This window comes from Durio zibethinus, chromosome 2, assembly GCF_047325235.1.
Source record: "Durio zibethinus cultivar Kanyao isolate XHJ-2024 chromosome 2, ASM4732523v1, whole genome shotgun sequence".
In the NCBI taxonomy this organism is placed as follows: Eukaryota; Viridiplantae; Streptophyta; class Magnoliopsida; order Malvales; family Malvaceae; genus Durio; species Durio zibethinus.
The window spans coordinates 5,021,771-5,046,569 of record NC_143163.1 but is presented as its reverse complement, the minus strand read 5'-3'; the positions used below and the strand labels follow the sequence as shown (position 1 = coordinate 5,046,569).

The window sequence follows — 24,799 nt, the reverse complement described above, 5'->3', positions numbered from 1 at the left end:
TTTTATGAATTTAAAAATAAGAGTATAAATAACACATTAATATTTATAAGTCATTCAAATTTAATTAAAATAAAACTCGAATTTAACTTAATTATTATTAAATTGAGCTTGAGTTAAAGTAATTTGATTTATCGATTAAGTCAAGTTCAAGCATTATTATATATGATTCGAATAGTTTATAAGTCTAATCAAATTTTTATATTTTAATAAATTTTAATTATTTTAATTAATAAAATATTTCAAATTCAAATTCACGCTTGAGTATAGATAATCAAATTTTTATCAAATATAAGAATTAAATTTATTTTTACATATTAATCAATATTAATCAAGTAAATTCGAATAATTTGATTTTTATTTTGAATTGAGTTATAATTAAAAAATAAAATTTGATCGAATTTTAAATTTTAAATTTAATTTTAATATTATATCTATTTGAACTCGATTAATTATATTTATATTTAAAAATATTTAAAAATTCTCTGAGAACAAATCGATAAAAACGTGATAATACCTGTTATTATAGTGTGTGGCGACACCTCCAGTGGCATATCATAAGAGTTATAAGTTAAGACAAATTTTTTCATTTGTGGGGTTTTTTTTTTTGGTCTTCCGTACAAAAGTTCCTTGAATGAGAATTTGAAGGAATTTTACGTGGACAATAGTAGGGATGGCATCGGGTCGGGTTCGGGTGGGTTTTGCTCGCCCCGAACTTGATCCGATTTTATGGTTTATTAAACTCAAATTTGATCATATCCGATTTTTTTATACTCGAATTCGATAATACATAAATCGTACTGATCCGATTTGAAATTAATAAAATATTATTTTTTTAATATAAAATATTATTTTTAAAATATAAATATTTAAAAATATAATTATATAAATATATATAATTAAATAATTAATTAAAAAATAATTTTTTATATAATGTCGGGCCAGATCGGGTTGGGTTTTAGGCATATCCGAATCCGATCCGACCCTGATTATTCTCTAATTATACCCGATTCGACCCGAATTTAAAAAAAAATCCGATCTCATAAGATCGGATCGGGTCGAAATCCGTCGGGGACGGGTTTGATTGCCGTCCCTAGACAATAGTGACAGAGGGTAGAAGTTTCTGTAAGCTAAGTTCACGGCTGAGCAAGAGTGATAGAGGGTAGAATTTGTTAGTAGATTTAAGAAAAATAAAAATAGTAAGAATGAAGAAAATATGAATTTGAGGCGTGAATAATATTGTTTTAAATGTAATTATGTTTATAGGATATAAGTATATTTATTTAAAATTAATAATAATAATAATAATAATAATAATAATAATAATAATAATAAAGATTTAAAAATTAAATCTATTTATCAAATAAGTTTAAGTATCTCAAATGTTTAAGTATTTATTTTAATTTTTAAAATTATTCAACCCACTAAAAAAATTTTTAGTAAGCTAAAATAACTTGATCTATTCTAACACTTAGATCAATTATTTAAATAATATAAATAATTTATTTTAAATTATTTATAAATGATCTTTCTATTCAATATAAGATATATCATATTTTAAACTACCAACATAATTTAGCTTCGAAACTTTTGTGTTTTGAAATTTATTTTCAGTATTAACCTACATCTTAGTGAAACTTCTACGTTATCCCTTGACGTAATCTTTTAATTGACTTTTTTTGCAATTTTAAATGTATTTTTGCCTTTTCATAATTTTTTTTTTAGCAAAAATTTTTTTTTGACTTTACTCGATGTATTTTTTTTAGTCGATTTAAAAAATCATATTAATATTAAATTGAACAAAATAATTAAAAATATCTTCTTATAATATTTGAACAAAAGAAATTTTTGTATATTAAAATTATTTTTTGCTATTATTTCACATATTGAAATAATTCAATTGGCTAGAGCGTATGACCTTTAACCGTTTATTTTTCCAAACTTTTGGCGTCTCAGGGCAGGAGTGATACACGCCATTTCTAACGAAACGTAGGCTTGTACACCTGCATTCCCAGCCTGCCTGACAACAAAATGGTGTCTTACTTGGTGCTCACTCGAAAAACCCAACTTCCTCTTGCCTTCAGGATCCAAAAGTGTAAGCTCCTTGCAGACATCCAAGCTCATTGTCTCATTCTGTGTCTTTCGTCTCTTTACTTGAAGCCTCTCAAACCCCATTAATTTGGTACACCACTCACCTCTCCTGAGCTTGGTGGCTTCCAGAACAGGAGCACAATATGGGCCCCATTCAATTGGTCCATTCTTACAAGATTAAATTGCAGATTGTTGCAGTTTATACTCAATATTGGCGTTGGACCTAAAAGAACGAATAATTTGTAATGTAACATAGGCCTTGGACCTAAAAGAATGTACAATTCTTACTTTCGAATGCTTAGGGCTGTGTTTGATGCTTGGCAATATGAAAATAATAAAGTTGCATAGGAGCCATTGGAGATGTCAGAGCGAGCCTAATTCCTTTGGGTTTGGAGTTTGGACTATTTAAAGTCGGAAATGCGAGCAGCCCAGCCTTTCCATATGCAGTCCATCTCAGGTTCCATTCGACCAAACTTTCGTGTTAAGCCTCTATTTTTTCGCGGGGGAAGAAAAAGCAACAGCTACGCGCTATCAGATGCAATATTCCCACTCATTTGACCTCTAAACTTGATGCAATCATGCAATGGACCCTATCAGATCATTATTTTGTCCAGACAGTTATAACTTCCTCATGCAGTCTTCTTACATTCCATTCATCAAATCCTAAAAAAAGAAAAAAAACCGTTAGCAACTGTCAACCGTAGCATCCAACAGAACAAGGTCCCAATTCCTAGACAAACGGAAATTATGACCACCGGATTCCTTTTCTTTTGGATTCCTCGTTGTTTCACAGCCTTAACAACTCATTGTATTCAGTTACTTGACGAAGATAATCCATGAAATTAACAGCCTGTGTTTCAAGTTCTTTATAAGTAATACAGATTAGAAGATTTCTCTTTCTTTTTGGGTTCAAGAAATATGGAAAGTCTGCAGTCTGGGGTAATTTTGAAACTTGTTGAAGACATGGGTATTGAGGAAAAAACAGTTATCGATGATTGTGATGATTGTAAGAAATCTGTGTTATTACAGATTAGAAGCATAATTCCAGTGTTGGCAGAGGGGGATCTTTGGCCTAAACATGGGTTTTTCTTGGAAGTTTCGGATTCAACGCATAACATCTATGTTTCTTTGCCCCAACAAGAGGATGAGATGGTTCTATGTAACAAATTACAACTTGGGCAGTTCATATATGTCGAGAAATTGGAGGTGGCGTATCCAGTTCCAATGCTTAAAGGGGTAAGGCCAATTCCAGGGAGACAGCCTTTTGATGGGGATCCAAAAGATCTTGTTGGCATTGACATTATGGAAAAATTTTGTGGAACGTCGAAATTGCCAATGCAAGACAGAACTGCTGGGAAGAAAAAGCCAAGAGAAAGGGCTCATTCTATAAATCCTTATAAGGTACCCTCAAGGTACCAGAAGACAACTATTGGTGGCCAGAACCGGCGGGTTATGACTCGTGATCATGATGTTAACAAAGAAGTCTTTCATAGGGGTTATTCAAGAAACAAATTACCGAGTTTTCTTGATAAAGACAACGATTCAGAAAGGTCGACATCAAGATCACATTCCAAGAGTAGAAGCTGGTGTGGGGTAGCAAAACCAAGTTGGGAAATTCCAGACTCCAAGCACGAGATAATCCCTGTTCGCCATAGTCCCAATTCTCATGTAAGTGTCGTTTTTAGTCCTTTTCTATATTCTCAGCATTGTGGTTGGGGAAATTATTCTGTGGTCTGTAATTGTGCGAGGTCATTGGGTCATGATTATAAACTAGTTATGGTTTTCTAGGGTGATATTAGTATAATATCCATACATTTTACTATTAGTTTTTGAATTCTGTATCAATTCTGAAACTTGTGCAAATATTAAAATTTAAGAGAAGGTTGCAATTTGTTTCCTATTTTGTTTAGCCAAATATCATCTACAACGTAACTTTATCCCACGGTTAAAAACGTAACAGAGGTTGCTTTAGGCAAAATTAGTGAATTGTCTGATTTTGGAGTCCTACCCAGACATAACTCATCCACAAACATGTAAATTAGAAAGAATAAATTCTAAATGGAAATGAATTGAAAAAGGAAAAACTTTTGATATGTTAAAATGATGTTATTATGTATCTCTTAAATCTTGGGTTTTTTGTGGTTTTATATTCAAGTTAGGCTCATTCACTTAACAGTCAATTTGTTTTAAGTTCAATGCTTAACATGTATCAGTGCTTAAATTCTGCCTGTTGTTTTGCCTATTACTCTTGCTTGTTTCCCTTCCGAGTTTGGGAGACTATTAAAATGGTATTATCACACATTTGTTAAATCTTGGGTTTCTTATAGTTTTATATTCTAAGTTGGGTCTTTTGGATAAATTGATTCTAAATTGAATGCTTAACATGATACTTGAAAATATATATTTCAAAGTATATATATTTTTCTGACTTCACAGGTTTCACCAGTTCATTCTGCTAGATATTACAGCTCCAATGATAGTTCAATCACCAGAACAGGAATAAATGATGGTATTAGTCAATCCCTTAGACCAGTTAAAAGTCCAAAATATAGTGGGAACTCTTCATCATCAATAGCTAGTAAGGAGCCTTTAACTGAAGGAAGGACACGCGTTTCATCCAACAATAAAAAATGGGCAGAAACTGAGATGTTATGGGATACCCTTCCCTCTTTCTTAGTCAAACTAGGAAAGGTATTCCATTTTGCTTGATCTTTTCTCCATATGTGACTTTCCCTGTCCCCTCAAAATCCTAAAGTTTTTTGACATCCTCTGCAGGAAGTACTAAGACAAATAGATGCCGCTCTACTTGCTGCTGTGGAGGCTTCGCAAGAGGCTGCTGCTACTGAGAGATTGCTAAGGTGCTTAAGGTGAGGAAATTACACTTATAAGCAGTCCTGCGTATTGAATCTGGCATTCTTAAACATACATACAGGTTTCATATCCTGTCAACTGCAATACTTTATCAAGGTTTCAATGTTAAAATTGTTGTCAAAGGATTGTAGAAGATGATGAAAGTTGAATAGAGACTTGAATTTAGTACCAAACTGCTCTAGTGAGCCAATAAATTGCTTTTCTTCTTTAAATAGGAATGCCATCATGAAACAATGGCATTAAGTAAATGATAAACATTTTTTGCAAGTCTAGACTCGTTGAGTCATTTGGTGTCTTATATAATCAAATCGCTAAAAGCCTACAATTAATGTACTTTTCTCTACTTGATTGTTTTTCTTTTTCATGGCATCCCAGTAGTAGAGTTCAAGTTTTAAGATTACCTGGATAAAAATGTTGTTTAGTTCCTGCCAGGAATTTTATATGTTCAAATGAAATTCTCTGTTGTTTGTCTGTTTTCTTTTCTTTTGTGACTTCATGATTTTGTCTGCTATTCCAGCTATCATCTATGACCCAAGAAATTAATTAATTCCTTTCATTTTCTTTCAGTAAATTTTCTGAGCTTCAGTTAGCAAAAGAAGATGATCAACAGCGTTCGATTAACAAGTTTTTCAAGCTGCAAGATTACATGGCTCAGTGTAGAGCAATTGTTCAGTCATTAACAAATATTAGTCCTCTAACAACAGCTGATAGTGACTTGAATAGTCAAGGTTCCACCAGGGAATTAGTAAAACTGGCAGTGGACAGAAAGAGAAATGCAGCCACATGGGTTAAAGCGGCTGTGGCATCTGATCTTATACCACTTTCTTCTTGTAGAACCAAAAATGTTTCCGGGGAGGCAAAAGATGAAGCAAAAATCACATACAAACCAAATCAGGTTTCCAAGCTGAATGGCACTTGTACGAGGAGGAAGCAAAGGAACATTGGTGAATTTTACTCTGGATTGGCAGCTGAGAAGGAAGTTTTCCCAGATTGGGTAAAGGGAAGAGCCTTGATTACAGCTGGAAATCTTGCACATTCTTTGGAGGACGAATGTAATACATGGTTTCTAGCTTATATAGAGAATTATTTAGATGGATTTAATAACGAAGGCCTCTCGCAGCTACCCGATAGCCAGGTAGCTGAATCAATGTGTCAGATCAAGAGATTGAACGATTGGTTAGATATGATGGAGAAAAAGGAGGGAAGCAGTGACAACTCTAAACTGCAAAGTTTCGAATTAGAAGCATATGGAAGGGTCAGGAACAAAATATACTGGGTCCTTTTGAAGCATATTGAAAGAACTGCGAGGGTTTTGGAGAATATGAATGCATCTGCTGTAGGTTGAAACTCAATCAGCTTGGCATCAAACTAACAGGAATTGACTAACCGAACTCTGTCTAAACCTCAGAAAACCCGAAGTGATACCAGAATTAACAAGTGTTATTTGAAGCAAAGAAACATTTAGTTTCTTCTTTTTGCCAGGCAGACAGATTCACTTTATGGTGAATTGTTGATTCTGCAACACATCTTAGTCTTCTAGTAGTAATTTGAGGCCATGAGTTTTTTCCCCTTTTTTATTTGGTAGTTTAACTTTTCAATCAGCAGCAGACCAATTGTTGGGGAAAACTTTGATGAATTCATTTTCCATTGCCAGTTGTAGTCTTGTTTGGTCAACCGCTAATGATATATAAAGCTATGGTCTGTCAGCAAATGGAAATGGGAGTAAGCAATGGGATTCCTTTTCCTCGTGCTTTTTGTATTTTCAATTTTTAACCCTTTTTTTTCCCTTTGTTGGAGGATTCTGCTTGCCTTCTGTCAGAGGTTAGTATTTTCGGTGACCCAATCAAGCCCAGGCTGCAAGTGTACACCACAGGCATGTTCAAAAATAATTTAATTTTTTTTAATCAAAATTAGAGGGCAAGAAAATAATGAAGAAAATGCGGTTAGTGGTGCATCAAATTTACCGGAAATGAAATATACCACTCAATCAAATATCTATTAGTCCCTGTCCCTTTCAATAAAATTTACAAATTTTTATTAAATTTTTATTAAATTTTTATATTATATCATTATACCATGTGTTAAATTTGAAAGTTTGTATAGTTTCCATCCATCTAATATCTATTAAGGGTAATGTCACATTTACTCCAAACTGTCCCACTTGTATGGAGAGATGGAGACCTTTCTTAAAATGAGGATCTTAATTGGGATATGTCTATTTTTAATCACTTCCTAGTTTTTATCAGTTTTTTTTTTTTAATTCTTCCGTGTTAATACTCAGATTAATCAAACTAAATAATAATATTTATTTTTTTACAAAAAATTTGAAAATAGTAAAAAATATTATAAGTATTAAAAAAATTAAAATTTATTAAATATCATGAAATAAAAATAATTACATAAAATTTTAAAAAAATTACATGAATCAACTAAATTAATTTTTAAATTTAACAATATTATATTTTTATCATTAACTTTATATTTCAAATGAGTTCATAGTAGGGTGAAGAATGATAATCTATACGTATTCCACTAATATTTACTTATTGTTTAATTGTGCAACCTTTATAGGCCGATTATGATAATCCATGTTCTATTTCAAATGCATTGTGATTTGGACAACACCATCTTTAAATTAAACTCGTTACTTAGCCATGACCTATGGTTACTAAAAGTAGAATCCAAACGCAACGGAAAGAAAACATTATTGGCACGTTAAAAAACCCAACTTCATCTTTAAATGCTACACTTTGTTAAAGTTTAAATGAATACATTTATGCAGAATGGAAACCTTTAAATGATAGAAACTAATTTTCTAAAGATCAACTAAGGTTACCAGAAATGGTAAGAGGCGAATGTTAATGTATTAGATTTAAGTTTTTTCACAATTTTTTTTTATAAATGATTTATAAATTTAAAAAATTTATAAATAAAAATTTGAATTAAGTTAATAGTTTATCTTGATCTTAAAAATAAAATAAATTTATTTATTTTTAAAAATTTTTGGAAAAAAAATAATTTTATAAATTAAAATAAAAAAGTGAGACATGATTTTTAGAGTCTTATCACATGTTCCTTGTGATATTAAATTTATGTAATCCCTAGATTAAAAAATTATTACTATATTGTTTTAAAAGAGAGGCGGCTAACAAAAGTTATCAAGCTAGCTCGATGCAAGATTATTAATCCGCCAATTCTTGTTTTTATTAAACAACTAAAATCATTTTTAAATTCCATGGATCCAATTGAAAATTTTTATATAAAAAAATTTAAATGAAAAAAAATTTCTCATTTATGATCGTAATGTATCATAAATCTCAACAAAACCTCAATTAAATTTATGGATCGTACATTAATAAATACAGTTGACAATAAAAATCAAATATAAATTTTATAAATAAAATATTATATTTTTACCAATCAATCAAATTCTGATTACTAAGTTCAATTTATAGTTTGCTTAATGGTATTTATTTTAGTATAATCATGTGGATTTTAAAAGGAAGAAACAATCCGATTTGTACCCACCAAAATTTGGCACGGTTTTATTTGGCGATTAAGACACTTGGTGTAATTCAGACTTTTTTTTTTTTTTTTAAATATCGCTCTTAAAAGGAAAAAAAATATTTATTTTTTGGTTATAAAGGAGTCAGCAAATTCACAAATAAAAAAATTGAATGTGATTTTGATTTTAGTCAAAAAGACCAAATATAACAACATCACAAATGATCAGATGGAATTCAAGACGTTGATGTTTAATACTTTATGACACAGTCATTTCAGGGAGGGATAGTGATTTTTCCAAGTTCCTGGTCAGAGCAATAGTAAAAAAAAAAAACCCCAAATCTCGCATCAGTACGGAATTCCAAATTTCCGCAAGCCATTCTTAATTTCCCATCGCCAAAAAAATCCAGTTCCGAAACACCCCAGCATTTTCCGTTTCTCATATTTGTTTGTTTTCCAAAAAAAAAAAAAGAAAAAGAAAGAAAAAACAGAACTGCCCTTTTTTTACATGTTTTTCTTACATGATCTTTCTCTTCTTCGTCTTCTTCATTAAACTGATCTACCCAAATTCCAGAGAAACTCCACGTGTCAAAAAAGGAAAGTGATGGAGCTACGAAGATTGCATGTTCTTCTAGGTTTGGTGTTGTTGTCTGTGATAGGGAGTAGTTATGCGAGATTTGTGGTGGAAAAGAACAGCTTGACAGTGACGTCGCCGGAGAAGATTAAGGGAACCCATGATAGCGCGATTGGGAACTTTGGGATACCTCAATATGGAGGAAGCATGGCTGGTGCTGTGGTTTACCCTAAGGAGAACCAAAAGGCTTGTAAGGCTTTTGATGAGTTTGGGATTTCCTTTCAATCCAAGCCTGGTGCTCTTCCTACTTTTGTTTTGGTCGATCGTGGAGGTAGCTTACCCTTTCCTATTTTTGCCTTTATTTTTTCTTTTTTAAACTTTAATCTGAGATTGAGTTCATTTAAGCTATAATTTGTCTGTTGTTGGGTTGACTAATGAGGAACCGTTGTGTTTTTGGCTAATTTGATCGTTTCTTTAAGATTGGGTTTTTTTTTTTTTTTAAATGTTGACGTAAGGTTTAATTTGTTGGGTTTGGTTGGTTTAAGAGGGTTTTTTTTTTTTTTTTGAAGGAAAAAAGGGGGGGCGCTAATTTAATTGTTAGTTTCTGATTTGAGGTTTAATTGATTTAAATTTCACTCACTTGGATGTATGTGATTATTTTTAGCTCTTTCATTCATTTGGAGGAGTATCTTTAAGCAGTGTCCATTGATTTCATTGTTTCTATAATATTTAAATTCTGTAGTTTGTTTGATTTGGCTGACTAAGGATTTACGCCTTTGTTTTATCATTAATATACTTGTTTTAGCCTGCTTAAGTCGTTTAGAAGGATGTGCTTTTCTCATTTTGTCCTAGTTGTATTCTGAAATTTGAGGTACATTTTCTAGATCTTTTTTCCCCCCTAATTTCATAGGGATTACCTTTAAATGTTTCTAGAGAAGTTCTTGAGAGTTATGATTTAAGTTTTATTTGTTTCTTATGATTAATCACGGGAGTTACACTTTGTCTGATTTTGGAATGAAATGCTGATATTTGCTTTTTGGCAATAGCTGCTTGAATTGATCCAGGAGTATATGGAACTAATGCATTCGATAACAGATGTATGAAAAAAAAAATCAGTTTCAGTTGGCTGGAAGTTGTTGTTGACCTAAGTGTGCCATACTAATGGCTTATAGTTACCTTACCTCCAGATTAGATAATTAAGTTACTACAATGTGATTAAACTGTTAAAGAGATGAGAAGAATCTTAAGTGATAATTCAGTATGTTCAAGAGCATGTATCTGCTAAGTGTTGCCTGTGTACATACATCAATGGCTGCTATTGAGTTAAGCCAAAGAGATTAAGGTTGTAAACTTTTTTTATCATCCTCAAGCTTCGCTACTAAAGTTATGGTCTTACAATTAATTTTTCTTTCATTCTCAATAATTTTTATCCAATTCAGCTTTTAGTGCCTTATTCTTTGTATTGTTTTCCCAGATTGCTTCTTTGCTTTAAAGGTTTGGAATGCACAGAAGGCTGGTGCCTCTGCAGTGCTTGTTGCAGATGATTTTGAAGAAGCATTGATAACCATGGACACACCCGAAGAGGATATTTCATCTGCCAAATACATTGAAAATATAACTATTCCATCTGCCCTTATTGAGAAAACTTTTGGTGAAACTCTAAAGAAAGCAATCAGTGGTGGGGATATGGTCAATGTTAATCTTGATTGGCGAGATGCTGTTCCACACCCTGATGATCGTGTGGAGTATGAGTTATGGACTAACAGCAATGACGAATGTGGAGTTAAATGTGATATGCTGATGGAATTTGTGAAAGATTTCAAGGGTTCTGCACAGATACTTGAAAAAGGTGGCTATACTCAATTCACGCCCCATTATATAACTTGGTACTGCCCTCAGGCTTTCACCCTAAGCAGACAGTGCAAATCTCAATGCATCAACCATGGAAGATATTGTGCACCTGATCCTGAACAAGATTTTAGCTCGGGTTATGATGGGAAAGATGTTGTGATTGAAAACTTAAGACAGCTATGTGTTTTCAAAGTGGCAAATGAGACCGGTAAGGCTTGGTTGTGGTGGGACTATGTGACAGATTTTCAAATTAGATGCCCCATGAAGGAGAAAAGATATAACAACGATTGCGCTAATGGTGTTATTAGCTCTCTTGGTAAATAGTTAATTAATAGAATCCTTTAGTTCACTTATTTATAATTGCTGCTGATAGCACCCTCAAGAATCAGAATGTTACTGGCAATTAGTTATGACTGATTTATGTTGTTTATGTGTCATCCATTCAGGGCTTGATGGTAAAAAGATTGAAAAGTGTATGGGAGACCCTTATGCTGATGCAGATAATCCTGTGCTGAAAGAAGAACAAGATGCCCAAGTAATTCTCTCATGCTTTGATGTTTATGTTTTACTACTCTTTTTATGTATTTCTTATTATCTTTGACGATTCTGGAGCTCTTAATTGTGGAAAGCTATTTAATAGAAACATTTTCCATAGGTTGGGAAAGGATCTAGGGGTGATGTTACCATATTGCCTACTCTTGTTGTCAACAATCGCCAATATCGAGGTTTGTGTTCACACCTATATTTTAAAGATACAATTTTGGATGCTTTCCTTTCTGACATATCTGCATACAGGAAAGCTGGCCAAAGGTGCTGTTCTGAAGGCCATCTGTGCTGGTTTTGAAGAGACTACTGAACCAGCTGTTTGTTTGAGCAGTGGTAAGTTTTTCTTATTATATTTTCTTGCAAGAGAAGTATTTTAGTCTGTTGCCACTTGCCACTTTGTGGCCATCATATAGTGCAATGTTATGTTGAGCTTCCAAGAGAAAATTGAAATTCAGCCAATATATGTTGTGGGATGACCACTTCTGCCAAAATTACCTAGGGCTAGGCTCTTAGAATTCCACAGCCTGCTTTGGCAGAAGTGATGCAGTGTAGTGGTTCAACTTACCGTCCAGTTGTTTTTTGAAACGTGACTGACACTGGTTTCTTCTATTGCAGATTTAGAGACAAATGAATGCTTGGATAATAATGGTGGTTGTTGGCAAGATAAAATAGCCAATCTCACAGCCTGCAAGGTATGAATTAATACTTTTTTGATAGAGGTTCTCGACTTGTTTATGACACCATTAACTCTCTCGATATATTGATTTCCTCAGGATACATTTCGAGGGAGAGTCTGTGAATGTCCCTTGGTTGATGGTGTGCAATTCAAAGGAGATGGTTATAGTCACTGTGAAGGTGAGAATTGAGATTTTATTATTAATCATTTTATTTTCCCTGATTTAGCTTTTACTTCAAAGTTTATATTTAAAATGTGAAGTTATGGTTTTTTGTGATTCATGCCTCATGATATTGGCCTAACAGACACAATTGTATTATAGTAGTCATGTAGCCAATTCCTTCGTTGGGAGAAAAGCTGGATTTATTGTTGTTTGTTGCTTATGTCTCAGTTTGAAGCCTCTCATTGATTATTCTATGTTTGCATATGTTTGATAGGGGCAATACTACTTTCTTCCTTTAAAAGGGACTTCTCACCTGTTTCTGTATTTAATCATCTTATATCTGCATAATATTCACTCATGCTATTTTCTTTTTGCCATTCAGCTAGTGGTCCTGGGAGGTGCAAGATTAACAATGGAGGTTGTTGGCATGACTCACGAGAGGGACATGCATACTCTGCTTGTTTGGTTAGTAGCAACATTTTAATTTCTATGCTCCTCCCAATTTTTCTTTCCCTCCTTGTGAAAAAAAGTTTATGTTCTGAACAATGCTTTGAACAGGATATTGGAGATGCTAAATGCCAGTGTCCTCCAGGGTTTAAAGGTGATGGTGTCAAAAGTTGTGAAGGTGTGTCCTGAACGAATAAATATGTGTTTCAAGACGTAATTAGGAACTCAAACTGGAAGCACCTTCATTCTGAGGATGAAGAAACTTACATGAACTTGATGTAGATAAATTAATACATGAACAGTACATGACTGGTTGAATGCAAGCAAATAGAAGGTTTGAGTATGTCGAATAATTAAGTCATTCAATACTTCTACCTTGTCCATCTTGCAGATGTTGATGAATGCAAAGAGAAGAAAGCCTGCCGGTGCCCTGAATGTAGCTGCAAAAATACCTGGGGAAGCTACGAGTGCACTTGCAGTGGAGATCTTTTGTACATCAGGGACAATGATACCTGCATAAGTAAGTTGACCTAGGATTTGCAACTTGAACCTATTTTCTTTTGAATATATGATTTATGGTCAAGTGTTTTGATGTCAACTCCTTGCTTTATGACAGGTAAGAGGGGTACTGAAGTAAGATCAGCATGGGCTGCTGTTTGGGTCATTTTGATTGGCTTGGCAATGGCCGGTGGTGGGGCTTATCTTGTTTACAAATATAGATTAAGGGTAAGTTGGTGCATTATATATTATAAAATAAGCAGACGATATGAAGTTTGGAATTTGGACTGCATATTGGCTGGATAAGAAGGTGACTGTTATTGATTGAATCTTTTTGATGGGGAGGCTTGGCTTGGATTGGATTGAAGTGCCTGGACGCTGGAATTGAGGGTTTTGATTGGCAACACCTGTAGACTACCTTATAAAAGAAGAACTAACCATTCTGATTTTCTTCTATATATATTCGTGTGTTAAGCATATATTGTGTTTTTACCCCTAATGTTTACTGGTTTTGTTACTTTTGCAGTCATATATGGATTCTGAAATCAGAGCTATAATGGCACAGTACATGCCTCTGGATAGTCAAGCAGAAGTTCCAAACCATCTAAGTGAAGATCGTGCATGAAGAAGAAATATACAATATTTTCAAGTTCTGAAAACCCAGGGTTGATGTGGTTCTTGTTCTACCCTTATTCAATTGGATTTCAAGCATGGATGTTATTGATATGTAAAATATATTGGACAATAAAGAAATGCAGATTAAAAGTGTCTATTTGTTCCTTAACATGCTGAAAATTTTTAGAGTAGAGGAATGACTTGTGCCATCAGCGGTAGATCGGAAGGGATCTGGATGTTGCACCTAACATTTCCTATCCAGATTCTCAATCCCCAGAAACTTTGCCCCATAATTTGTATGGCAATACTGTAATTCCATTTATGCCTTCTAGCTGAGCTGAATTTTTTTGTTCTTACACTACTTTATTTCGAGGGTTCAATGACGCGCGTTTTTGTGTTATCAATTTCTTTTCTGGTGGAATGTAGATGCAATCATGTATGTCGGAAATTGTTCCTTCATTTGTTGATCTCATGCGCTGGTTTAAAGCATTGAGTCAAAAAAAATCGCCCCGATCTTTAAAATGTGTTTGTAATAGGGGGAAATGGGAGAAAAGCCCTTCTTCTCACGCGGTTTCATCATGTAAAAATAAAAGATGGGGAAAGCCCCTAGCATATGGCATCCGACCCTAGTGGGGAGGCTTCGCTCTTACGAACCATTGCAAATGCCTAATGGTTGAATCATGGGCCGTTTTGAATTTAATCAGGATCTTGCTTACAGTCATTGAAACATTTTATATTTCTTTTTCCCAACGTAATGTGTCAAATTCTAATGTTACCAAACCCGTTATGGTTAAGGTAGACCATGGTGGCTTCCGTTTCCAAAGTCGGAGTCTTTTTCCGAGAATCAGATAACATATACCAACAGCCATTGGATAAGGCTTTTTTTTTTTCTTAATATTCGTTGCCTTCAATATCTCAGTATGTATGTCCTCTTATGGGGAAATGTACGTAATTGCCCAAATCTACACAATCTGTTTGGGGGGTTTGATTTGACCCCAGCTTGTTCCCATCTTCAAATAGAGCCTTCTTCACTTATTCCAAACTGCCATTTCGCTGATCCCAAGTTGTTTTGCTAAGTAACTTACTAAACTCTATCAATATCATTTTTAGCATAAAGGCATACCAATATTGCTATATAATTTCAAGTTGAAAGGGTTCCCGAGTTCCTGTTAAGCCTTAAACATTGTTTTCCATTCTATATCAACATGAAACACCTCCAAGACAACAAGTCACATAAATACACATAGGAACAAAATGGCAAAGATTTTTTTTATCTTTTAGTTGCGTATGTTGAAAGCGAGAAGTCATATCATTTACTGTGTTACCATATTTGACTTGTAGAAGTTATTTGTATGTCCATTAATTAGTTTTGTTTCTATGGACTATATATGGAGTATACATTGAGAATATTTCAAGATATTTGTTCTTGCTCTGAGTAACTTTCCATAGAATTGATGTCAACTGATAATGAGTATATCACCCAATGGACATGATTTTGCATAGAAAACATCTAAAAACCAAAACATTTTTCAGCTGTGTGGAGCCAAAAATCTTCAAAACGTAGAAAATCTGCTCAATTAACTATTGTATATGTAATATGATTACAAGAAAGAAATGGACAAATTTGATAAATGATTCGTGGTAATTATTGGAATTTATGTACTTAAAAAGAAATAAATCCATTACAAAATGGCAACGACTAATTATTTCAATTTAATGCAGATGGCCAATGTGTTAGAGTGGTCCTCAGGCCACATCTTCTACGATCGTTTTGGCGTGGCGACCTTCAGATCAAGTCCAATGTCCATTCCATTGTAAGCAATGGGTGCATACATCCATAAATCATCAGAATTTAACAGCTGCAAGATTCTCGAAAACGGAAAACAAATTAGAATGGTAAATTCAGAAGATCAGAAGACCAATCTTCGTTTATCTGTGAATGGAGTGCACTGATGCTTATAATAAGGATCCTTTGTTTGTTATTACCTTAATCTGGAGCTGCAAAAACTTTACATATTGGACAGCTTCTTCAAGCATTGTGCTAATATCAACCTGCAATATCAAAGAATGAATTTGTATAGATTCGTGATTATAAGATTTCTCAGCTTCAAGAGTGTAGAGCCTACCTTTGTTCCGTTGGGGACAAGGTTCTGTAAAATTCTCAGCCTCTCATTAATTCTTTCCCTTCTTTTCTAAAAAATAGATAAGAAAGATTGATTATTAATTGGTTTTACATTTGACGGAAGCAATGTTTAACCACATTTGTCTTGTGATTGATCCAATAGTTAGTATATATATAGTTACCCTTGCATAAAGGCTTTGGGGATCAGTCGCTGCTCCCCTACTAGCTCTTGTTTTGCCATTCAAACTCAGTGCTGCTTCTCCTTTTGAGCTCGAGGTCACTCCTCCATTCAACTCCTGAGAAGCATTTGAGTCATCCTCTGATGAGCAACTGGCCGAGCTTTGCCCGTTGAGGACGGCATTAACATCTTCATCGTTGTTCGTACTTGAGACGCTACTTTGGTTCTTCTTAGACCTTGCATTTCTCCGGTTCTTTTGGATCTGCACCATTAAATTGTGATGAGAAGATGATGCATAAAATAATTTTTGGCACAGGCATCTTGGAAAAAGATGGCTTTATATCAGCAAGAAAGTAACAATTTGCTGAGAAAGAAAGATGCATATGTCTTTGTACTCACATCTCCTGAACTTCGAGATCTTTTCTTAGAATTTTCTGATATGGTGTTATTTTTTTTCCCTGTGATTGGTTCTGGCTGTGGCATCTCAGATTCCCTTTTGGGTTCAAATTTCTTATTGGGAACAGCAGGTTCTTGGTGGCTTTTGCCATCCTGTTCTACATTTCCATTGCCCATTTCTTGGTTCAAGCAATCATCACCTTCGACGAGATAGGAACTTGTGTTTGTTGCATCTTCCATACCAAAAACCATTGACATGGGGCTATTATTGGCTACGAAAATTGGATTAGAATCACTCAGGTAGTAGCTCTCTTGACTTGAAGAGGGAAAAAGAATACTACCACCAGCACTATAACTACTTCCTTGCGAAAAACTGAATGAACTAGTGTTAACATCATCTGAGGAACAGTACGAAGCTCCTGTCATATTTATTGTTGAATATTGATGGCCAGGCCAAAAAGTAGATGGAATTCCCAAGTTTGAACGCCCATCTAGCTCATCAGGAAGGGGACATCTACTGAGCAATTGAGCCATGAAATCAGCCTCCTCAGTGGAGTACATTCCACAAAGAGAGCTCCACTCTCCTTCTGAAATGGCTCCCATAGACTCCATTTTTCCCTGGAAGACTTTTGGAGAAAAGGGTTTTGGGTTCGAAGTGTTTGCTACTAAGAGAAGCTCGAGTTGTTTTTGATCCTTGAAGAGAAACAGGATAAAGAGACATATATATACCCAACAGCCGTGAAGAATGTCACCAAAAGCATTAATTGAACAATATCTCATTTCATAATTACCAATTATTAGAGCCGGATATTTCCTGTCACTGATATGCACAAGTCCGTAATGGGCCCAAGTACAACTCGGAAACAATAAAATAATGCAATATTTTAACTGCCTCAAACGTCCGGAGACTCTTATATCTAACCGTACCCAAGAGAATGATTTAGAACTCGAGAAAACGATCTGACTATCAGAGATGAACTAAGATTAGGTGGGATAAAAAAGAACTGGTCAATTATTCAGACAGGAATGGAAAAGGAGATTTGGTGAAGAGGGAAAGGGAAGGAGAATCACACCTGTCAATGGTGAAGAGACGTGGGGAGTCTTAACTTGAATATGATAAACATATTAAAGTAAAGAATGAAAATGACACGAGGAAAGGGCGGCCACATCGTGGAGATGAGTATGATGACATTCTCAAAACTACGTGGAACCAGACAGTATATCTACCTTTCGGATGCTGTCTCCTTCAATTGTCCTGAATCCTAACAAGTGTTCTTTGAACTTTAGAAAATGCTAACAAGTGTTCTTTTTTTTTGAAGTTACCAGAATAAAAAATTTTCTACCTTTTTCTTGTATCTGAAGATCATAAACCAGATTTGTATGAATATATATGCTGTGAATGTTGTTGATCACTACTGCTTATAAGCCACAGCTCTTTCTAATTTCAATTATGTGGTGTATTCAATCATGTTACATGTATCTCAAGATCATAAACCATATTTCTATGAATATGTTTCCAATGGTGGTACATTCTCAAGGACATGCGAATTTCTTAATTATGATAAAGGTTACTATCTCTTGTCCGTTGCAGATCCATGTCCAGTAACTCTCGTGCCATAGTCATATATGCTCCAACATCATTAATTGGATGGAAAGCAAAGACCCTCTCTAGTTTTACCTCTACAACACGAAGGAACAACAATAAGATATAAGGGTAAATTGTCAATGCCAAAAAAGGATTGATTCAAAGGTGATATTTGGCTAACACTAGTTTTAAATGTATGACTTTAACTTTATACAACACGTTTAACTTAATTCGGGAGATTGAAAAATCTATTTATATATCTAAAAAAAAAAGTAAATTGCAAAATACTTGTTTGGAAAGTGAGTTGTTGAATTAATAAATTGATGTTTTGATGCAAAATGAGAACATAAATGGATTATTTATATCTAGAGGGCTAGCGGTAGCAAGGGTTTTCAACATTACTTAAAGCCCCCAATATTCTGGCCTTCTTGTGTATTCTGCCAGAGGCTTTTAAATCCATATGGCAATCTCCTTCCCTAATTAACTTTTTTTTGATTGAAATTTAAGGATATTTATCATTTTAGTTTTTAAAATTACTCATCAACGAGGTGAAATTATATAACTAATTAATGGTGCATAAAATATATGCATTATTCGTATATCAAATATAAACTCGTTTTAAATAATAATACCTTAAGCATACAGCTTCTTACCTATATAATTTATTGTATAAAATATTCATTTGTCTCTTTACTTCAAACTCAAAGAACAATTAAGATTCCTTACCAAACCAAAAAAAAAACAATTTAGGTTGTCATTTTTACCTTATTCACATTATGAATTTTCATCTTTTAATTTTCTTAAAAAACAATATTGAATTAATACTTGATCATTTATTATAAAAAATATATATTTGAATCATTGTAAGAAAATATTTTTCCTTAATCATTTAAAAAAAAATCAAATCCAAATAGAAAATGGAATCTAATCAACCCATAAATTTGGGTTTAAAACAAAAATACTCTCTCTCCATCAATAAATCCATCAATATATTCTCAAATCTATTTATCAATATCCCATATCTATTACTTTCACAAATATACTTATATTTTATCACACTAACAATAAAAAATAAAATAAAAAATCTCCATATTTGTTTGTTATTGCAATGACAGAAGAAATACCTTTCAGACATAAAATGCATAAAAATCGAAAATTATTAATTAAACCACATGTGATATAAAACTTCTCCAAAGTCATATTTCTTGCCTATGATTCCGGCGGTCTTTCCTCTCCATTTTAGGCGTCAATATTGAAAAATTTTGCTAATTGAAAGGAAAAAAAAAATGAAAAATAGATAACAATGAATCAAATATTGTAAAGCTGAGATGAAGGCCGGCCATTGCACGATCTGTTGCAGGGTTGGATTGGTAGTATAATAATAATATTTTTATTAAGTTTAAACTCCTGAAATCTGATTTTGTTCTTCTTTGCATGACAATAATCCCAAATTTATTTTTCTTTCGTTGATTCATGTCCAGCCTGCACGATTCATGTGGCTATTTTAATTTGCTACATTAATTATTTGTTTTCAGCACTTAATTTGGTCCAAAAAATTTGTGTGGGTATTTACTGTTTGATAGGCTTTGCTGTTACATGTTTTTGTTGTCGTTTTATAGTTTATGGGAATTTGAAATTTAGGTGGGAAGAAATTTTTTTGTATATTTAGAATTATTAGAAATTAATTGAATTTTGATAACTAAAATTAATAATTTAACACTTTATCAATAAATCAATTGTTAATAAGAAAATTAGCTTTCAATTTTTTTTTAATAAAATGTACTAGTATTTTATCATTCACATAACCCATTCAATAAATTAGAGTAAGAAATATATTTCTAATTGACTAATTATGAATCACCCATTTGAATATTTGGCTTAACTTATATGGTAGAGTTACATTAATTCGATAATAGATATAAATGAAGATTTTAAAATTGAGTTGTAATATTCTTATTTTTATTTTTATTTTTTTAAAAAAACTGGACTACCTACTACCTCCAATATTTTCAAGTGTTGTAAGGAGAGAAACAAGAAATAAAATATATATTGGTTCTTAATTTAGGAGAGAAAGAAGGAATAATTTGATTGGCATGTTCTTTTTTAATTAATTTAAATGTGGTCCAACAAGTATGGTGCATGCAGTTAGGGATTTCATGGTCCATACCTAATAAATCTATGGTTCTGTACTATTGTATATCGGCTCACAATTAGGCTCAATGTTAGACCTGGCCAATGCCGGCCTTATGGTTGCCACTGGTTAGGAAAAAAATTTTAATAAAATTTTTTAGATGAAATTTGTAAATTTTTTTATTAAAAATGATTAAATAAAATTTTAACTTAAAAATAAAAATTAATAAATTGAAATAACTAATTACATAAATTAAATGTGTAAAATTTGAAAAAAATTTAAAAATTTTTTATACATAAATATTTTTAATAAATTTTTATACATAAATATTTTAATAAATTTTTATCGTTAAACAAGTATCAATCAAATTTGAATTATAAATAATATTTTTAATTTTTTATATATTATTGATCTCCACATTGAACTTTATTAATTTATTAGTTTGACATTTTTATTAAATCATTTTTAAAAATGAATTTCACAAATTTTACCTAAAAAATTTCATGTAAATTTTATCCTTTGGTTAATATAAAAACTAAAATCATTTAACATAATTTTAGCAAAAAAAAAAAAAAAAACTTAGAAACTATATATTCTTGTGTATGCAAGATTTAGATGTACTAGAAATTAATATGTTGATTAACATGTATATTAATAAATAATAATTTATAAAAATTATTTAGAAACCTTATTTTTTATTTATCTAAAGATTTTAATTTGAGTTCAAGAGTTGAGAATAAAAAATCTCAAATTCTATTGTTTAATTAATTAATTTCTTGCTTTAAATGTTAATCTAAGCATAAAAAATTTTATAGTTACAATTAAATAATCAGTAGCACTTTTGGATATGAATTTGAACAGTAGAGTCTAGAAATTAGAAACTGTCTAGATTTTCAATTTTTTTGGAATAACTATAAAATTTAAAAATAAAAGAAATTGAAATTTAAAAATAAAAAATAAAAATTTTAAATTTATTGGATGCCAACAAGTATCATATTTTATGAAACGAGGTTTAAAAAATTTGTAAGGTTATCAACGTTAATATATAATAAAGTATAACTCACGTTAGCTATAGCAAAAAGAAAAGGTATTAAAATATATAAACCGAGGATTATTTTTTTATATAATTTATAAATGTCCAAAACAAGGCAAAGCAGTAAGAGCAAATCCGTAAGCATCAGCATCAGTATCTCCACTGGAAAAGCCATGTATTTTGGAATTTCTGACCTTTTCTTCTGCTTCTGCGTGTGGCAAAGGTCTTTCGTTTTGCGGAAGAAGAGAAGGGGGAGGATCGAAATACAGAAAGCGATTTTTTTTTTAAGTAAGATAGGATTGTTGAGTGAGAAACAGATAGAGAAGCCTTAAAGAAAATTCAATCGGAGGTAGGGTTGCAAACGATCTAACGGAAATGAACGAATGTATAATGTGATTTGTTGGTTTATTGTTAGGGATGTTCAGATTTGGATCATATTCGTAAAAAAATTACTTTATTTATTTGAGTCCAATTCGTTTAAATGATAAGATATTTATATTCTATTTATATTTTATTTGTGTTCGATTCGATTAAATTAAATGAACTCATTCATAAATATTAAATTAATATATTTTAATTAATATATTTATAAAAATATATATATACACATTCATGAATAATAAAAAAATTATAATCAAATGAATTTAAATAAATAAATCTTAAATGAATATAAATGAATTTTAAAATAAGATTAAAATAAAAGATAAAATATAATTTTGTTAGTATTATTATAACAAACAATAAATAAGCAAGTTTTAAATAATTTTAAACAAGTTTGCTCATAAACATAAACAAATCAAACAAATTTATGTTCGTATTCAATTTATTAAATAAATTAATATAAATAAATAAAAACAAAACATATTAAAAAACGATTCATCAAAAATTCTTTTAAAATACTAAAGAGATTGTTGAAAGAGTTCTTGCTCTTTATCATATAGCATGTTGTCAATTTGTTAATGTAAATAAATTTATGCTTGAGAATTTATACTTAATCAATGAATTTAGGGATTTTCCGTTAAAATGAAGATATTAATGAGTTTTGGAATTTAAACGTAATCAATGAATTTCAAATCCAGTTCTCTACTCTCTACAATATATATTCATTGATATATATTTAATTTAATCAATAATAAACATGTCCATTCCACTCTAAGTTGAATTAAAATTTATTTATATGATAATAATTGTGTGATCCATTAATAAAACATTAAATTACTAATTTAATGATTAAATTTTAATTTTTAATAACTTTGAATAAAAAACATTTATTCAAAATATATTGGTAATACTTATTCACAAATAATTTCTAATCATAATTGGATATATATAGCTTTTGCAACGGGGCTTAATTATCAACTTATTTTCGTTTAAATGTGGATGAGTTAGGAAATTAAATTAAATAATACTAGTATGAAAGCAGCAATATTACACACCGAGTACGCATATAAATGTGTACATAATCTTTTATTCGCATGAATGAATATTAATCAGAGTATGCTTACAAATTTCCTATATGAAACCACCAATAACTTGCCTTCCACTTCGCTAGCGGCAGGGGATTTCCTCAATTATTCTACACTGCTCAGTTGCAAATTTGAATTGAGTTTTAAGCTGTGAATTGTTAAGATAATTAAGGGACAAAAATCAATTATTTAAAAATATAATTCACTTATATTATATTCGTCTAAGGCCTGAACTCTTCGTTCGCCTCGTAAGTTATTGGTAGATCTGATAATTTGTGTTACCGTGTTATATCAAATATTATGTTTGTATCGTATTTTATATGAAAATCATGTGTTATAATTTGTGTCAACACAAAAATATAAAATATAATTTTTTGATTTTATTAAACATATTTATAGTTTTTGTAAAATTTTAAACAGTATTATCTTCATATATTTTATTTGTATCATATTATCGTATCGTATTTCAAATTGTTGAGACCTATTAACAAGATTAAAAAATACCTTGAATAATCACTTTCAATTTTTTATTAGAGATTAGTCAAGGCGTTTTTGTTAAGAAAATACCTTGAATAATCCATTACAAAAATTGAATGAAGGTTATTCAAGGTATTTTTGGCTAGAAACACCTTAAATAATTATTATTTAAAAACTATTCATTTTTATGTTCATGGATCAGAGTGTTATGACATGATCTTTCTTCAGATACACCTATAAATAAATGATTAAAGCGTTTGCATGAAAAAATACCTTCATTGATCATCAATTGAGGCGTTTCTTCTTACAACCGTCTTAATTGTTCCATATTAAAAATTTTGCTTTCCCTTTCGATGACCATGTCTGACAATATGAATATTCTAATATCTAATCATGAAGCAGAAGAGAATATAACTATCAAATATGATGTGTGTATATATAGAATGCTTTATTCCTATGATGTGTGTATATATAGAATGCTTTATTCCATGTCTTTTTCATGTTTCAATTAGAAATACAATTGAAATTTATATTTTGACAGATCTCAACTCATAGCATTTGCTTTTCTCTTTGAAAAAATTTCAGCTTCCTCATCCATCATTTAATCTTTATCTTATTAAGTTTATCGTCGATTTTTACGCAAAATAGTGTGTATACTTTCTTATTGATAGTGTGTAATCCATGTTGCCTTTCAATGAACTTATTCTTCATTTTTTAGATGTCGTTTAGCTTTGGATTAAAGGTGTTTCAGTATATATTATATGTTTTATGGTTAAATTATTTTAACTTCTTCCAAACTTCCAATGTTTTGTTTGTGATTTATATTTTATTTGATGATGTAGGAGGATTCCATCCACCATATGCCAAGATTTGCTTTCCATTGTGTTTTCAACTTTAATGATATTCTTTCTTCAAAACAGTTATGGCTGATTTTTCATTAAAGAAGATGTGATTGGTTACATTGCTTATGATGTAATTGAACTAGATGGAGACTTTGTTGCTTTAGTATGTTTTATTGCGTAACTTTATTAAATATTGACGTAAAAAAATAATGCAGACTATCTTATGATGGAACATCCTATGATAACCTACGTATTAAAGAGTTAACTTAAATGCAATGGTCTTTGAAAGTAATATACTGTGTGTAAATCATATTAGAATGGACAAGAGAATTTTTGCAAAATTATGTCATTTGCTTAAAACAGAATGGAGGTTAAAATCATTAAACATACGTTAATAAAAGAACTAGTAATTAGTTTCCTCAACATTGTTGCCCATCATACAAAAAATAAGATTGTGAAGCATCAAGTGGCCAAATATAAAAAGACAATTAGTAGATAATTCCATTATATGTTGAATTCTATTTTAAGATTGCAAACGCTGTAAGTCAAACCCATACCAAAAAATTCAACAGATAATAGATAAAAATTGTTCAAGAGTTATTTGGGTGCGTTAGATAGGACATACATTAAAGTTAACGTTGACGCAGTTGACCGACCTAGATTCAGGACTACGAAAAATGAAATTGCTTCCAATCTCCTAGGTATTTACACCCAAAATATGCAATTTATATATGTT

General features: G+C 31.6%; 3 protein-coding genes across 4 annotated transcripts; 2 read left to right on the top strand and 1 right to left on the bottom strand.

Annotated features, from left to right (window-relative positions):
• The first annotated feature begins 1,896 nt into the window (after positions 1-1,896).
• LOC111308318 (protein CORTICAL MICROTUBULE DISORDERING 6) lies at positions 1,897-6,904 on the top strand. The gene is made up of 4 exons (XM_022906637.2): positions 1,897-3,756; positions 4,525-4,779; positions 4,864-4,955; positions 5,527-6,904. The coding sequence occupies exons 1-4, from the start codon at positions 3,007-3,009 to the stop codon at positions 6,302-6,304; spliced, it is 1,875 nt and encodes a 624-aa protein (XP_022762372.2). The 5' UTR covers positions 1,897-3,006; the 3' UTR covers positions 6,305-6,904.
• Positions 6,905-8,877: 1,973 nt separating this feature from the next.
• Positions 8,878-14,233, top strand: LOC111309016 (vacuolar-sorting receptor 3-like). Of its 2 annotated transcripts, XM_022907771.2 has the most exons (12): positions 8,878-9,368; positions 10,512-11,204; positions 11,335-11,423; positions 11,544-11,613; positions 11,684-11,767; positions 12,050-12,126; positions 12,208-12,289; positions 12,656-12,738; positions 12,832-12,898; positions 13,112-13,240; positions 13,337-13,446; positions 13,745-14,233. In XM_022907771.2, exons 1-12 carry the CDS (start codon positions 9,068-9,070, stop codon positions 13,841-13,843), a joined length of 1,884 nt encoding a protein of 627 aa, XP_022763506.2. In that variant the 5' UTR covers positions 8,878-9,067; the 3' UTR covers positions 13,844-14,233. The 2 variants fall into 2 exon arrangements, with proteins under 2 accessions (XP_022763506.2, XP_089603366.1); XM_089747240.1 differs by having other exon boundaries at positions 12,656-12,898.
• A 1,174-nt stretch (positions 14,234-15,407) lies between these two features.
• LOC111308317 (transcription factor bHLH84-like) lies at positions 15,408-18,017 on the bottom strand. Its single transcript, XM_089751632.1, has 5 exons — positions 16,492-18,017; positions 16,138-16,453; positions 15,960-16,025; positions 15,820-15,885; positions 15,408-15,692 (listed from the first exon to the last, which is right to left on the bottom strand). The coding sequence occupies exons 1-5, from the start codon at positions 17,307-17,309 to the stop codon at positions 15,594-15,596; spliced, it is 1,365 nt and encodes a 454-aa protein (XP_089607758.1). The 5' UTR covers positions 17,310-18,017; the 3' UTR covers positions 15,408-15,593.
• Between the last annotated feature and the right edge of the window lie 6,782 nt (positions 18,018-24,799).

What these genes read in the sequence shown, in the direction of transcription:
- LOC111308317 (XM_089751632.1), bottom strand. Translation starts at nt 17,309, where the DNA reads ATGAGATATTGTTCAATTAATGCTTTTGGTGACATTCTTCACGGCTGT. An exon ending in TCTTTCTTTCTCAGCAAATT is followed by an intron (nt 16,454 to 16,491) that starts GTTACTTTCTTG and finishes TCTTTTTCCAAG; the next exon opens with ATGCCTGTGCCAAAAATTAT. An exon ending in CCCAAAGCCTTTATGCAAGG is followed by an intron (nt 16,026 to 16,137) that starts GTAACTATATAT and finishes TCTATTTTTTAG; the next exon opens with AAAAGAAGGGAAAGAATTAA.
- LOC111309016 (XM_089747240.1), top strand. Translation starts at nt 9,068, where the DNA reads ATGGAGCTACGAAGATTGCATGTTCTTCTAGGTTTGGTGTTGTTGTCT. An exon ending in TGGTGTTATTAGCTCTCTTG is followed by an intron (nt 11,205 to 11,334) that starts GTAAATAGTTAA and finishes TCATCCATTCAG; the next exon opens with GGCTTGATGGTAAAAAGATT. An exon ending in CAACAATCGCCAATATCGAG is followed by an intron (nt 11,614 to 11,683) that starts GTTTGTGTTCAC and finishes ATCTGCATACAG; the next exon opens with GAAAGCTGGCCAAAGGTGCT.
- LOC111308318 (XM_022906637.2), top strand. Translation starts at nt 3,007, where the DNA reads ATGGAAAGTCTGCAGTCTGGGGTAATTTTGAAACTTGTTGAAGACATG. An exon ending in GCCATAGTCCCAATTCTCAT is followed by an intron (nt 3,757 to 4,524) that starts GTAAGTGTCGTT and finishes CTGACTTCACAG; the next exon opens with GTTTCACCAGTTCATTCTGC. An exon ending in AGATTGCTAAGGTGCTTAAG is followed by an intron (nt 4,956 to 5,526) that starts GTGAGGAAATTA and finishes ATTTTCTTTCAG; the next exon opens with TAAATTTTCTGAGCTTCAGT.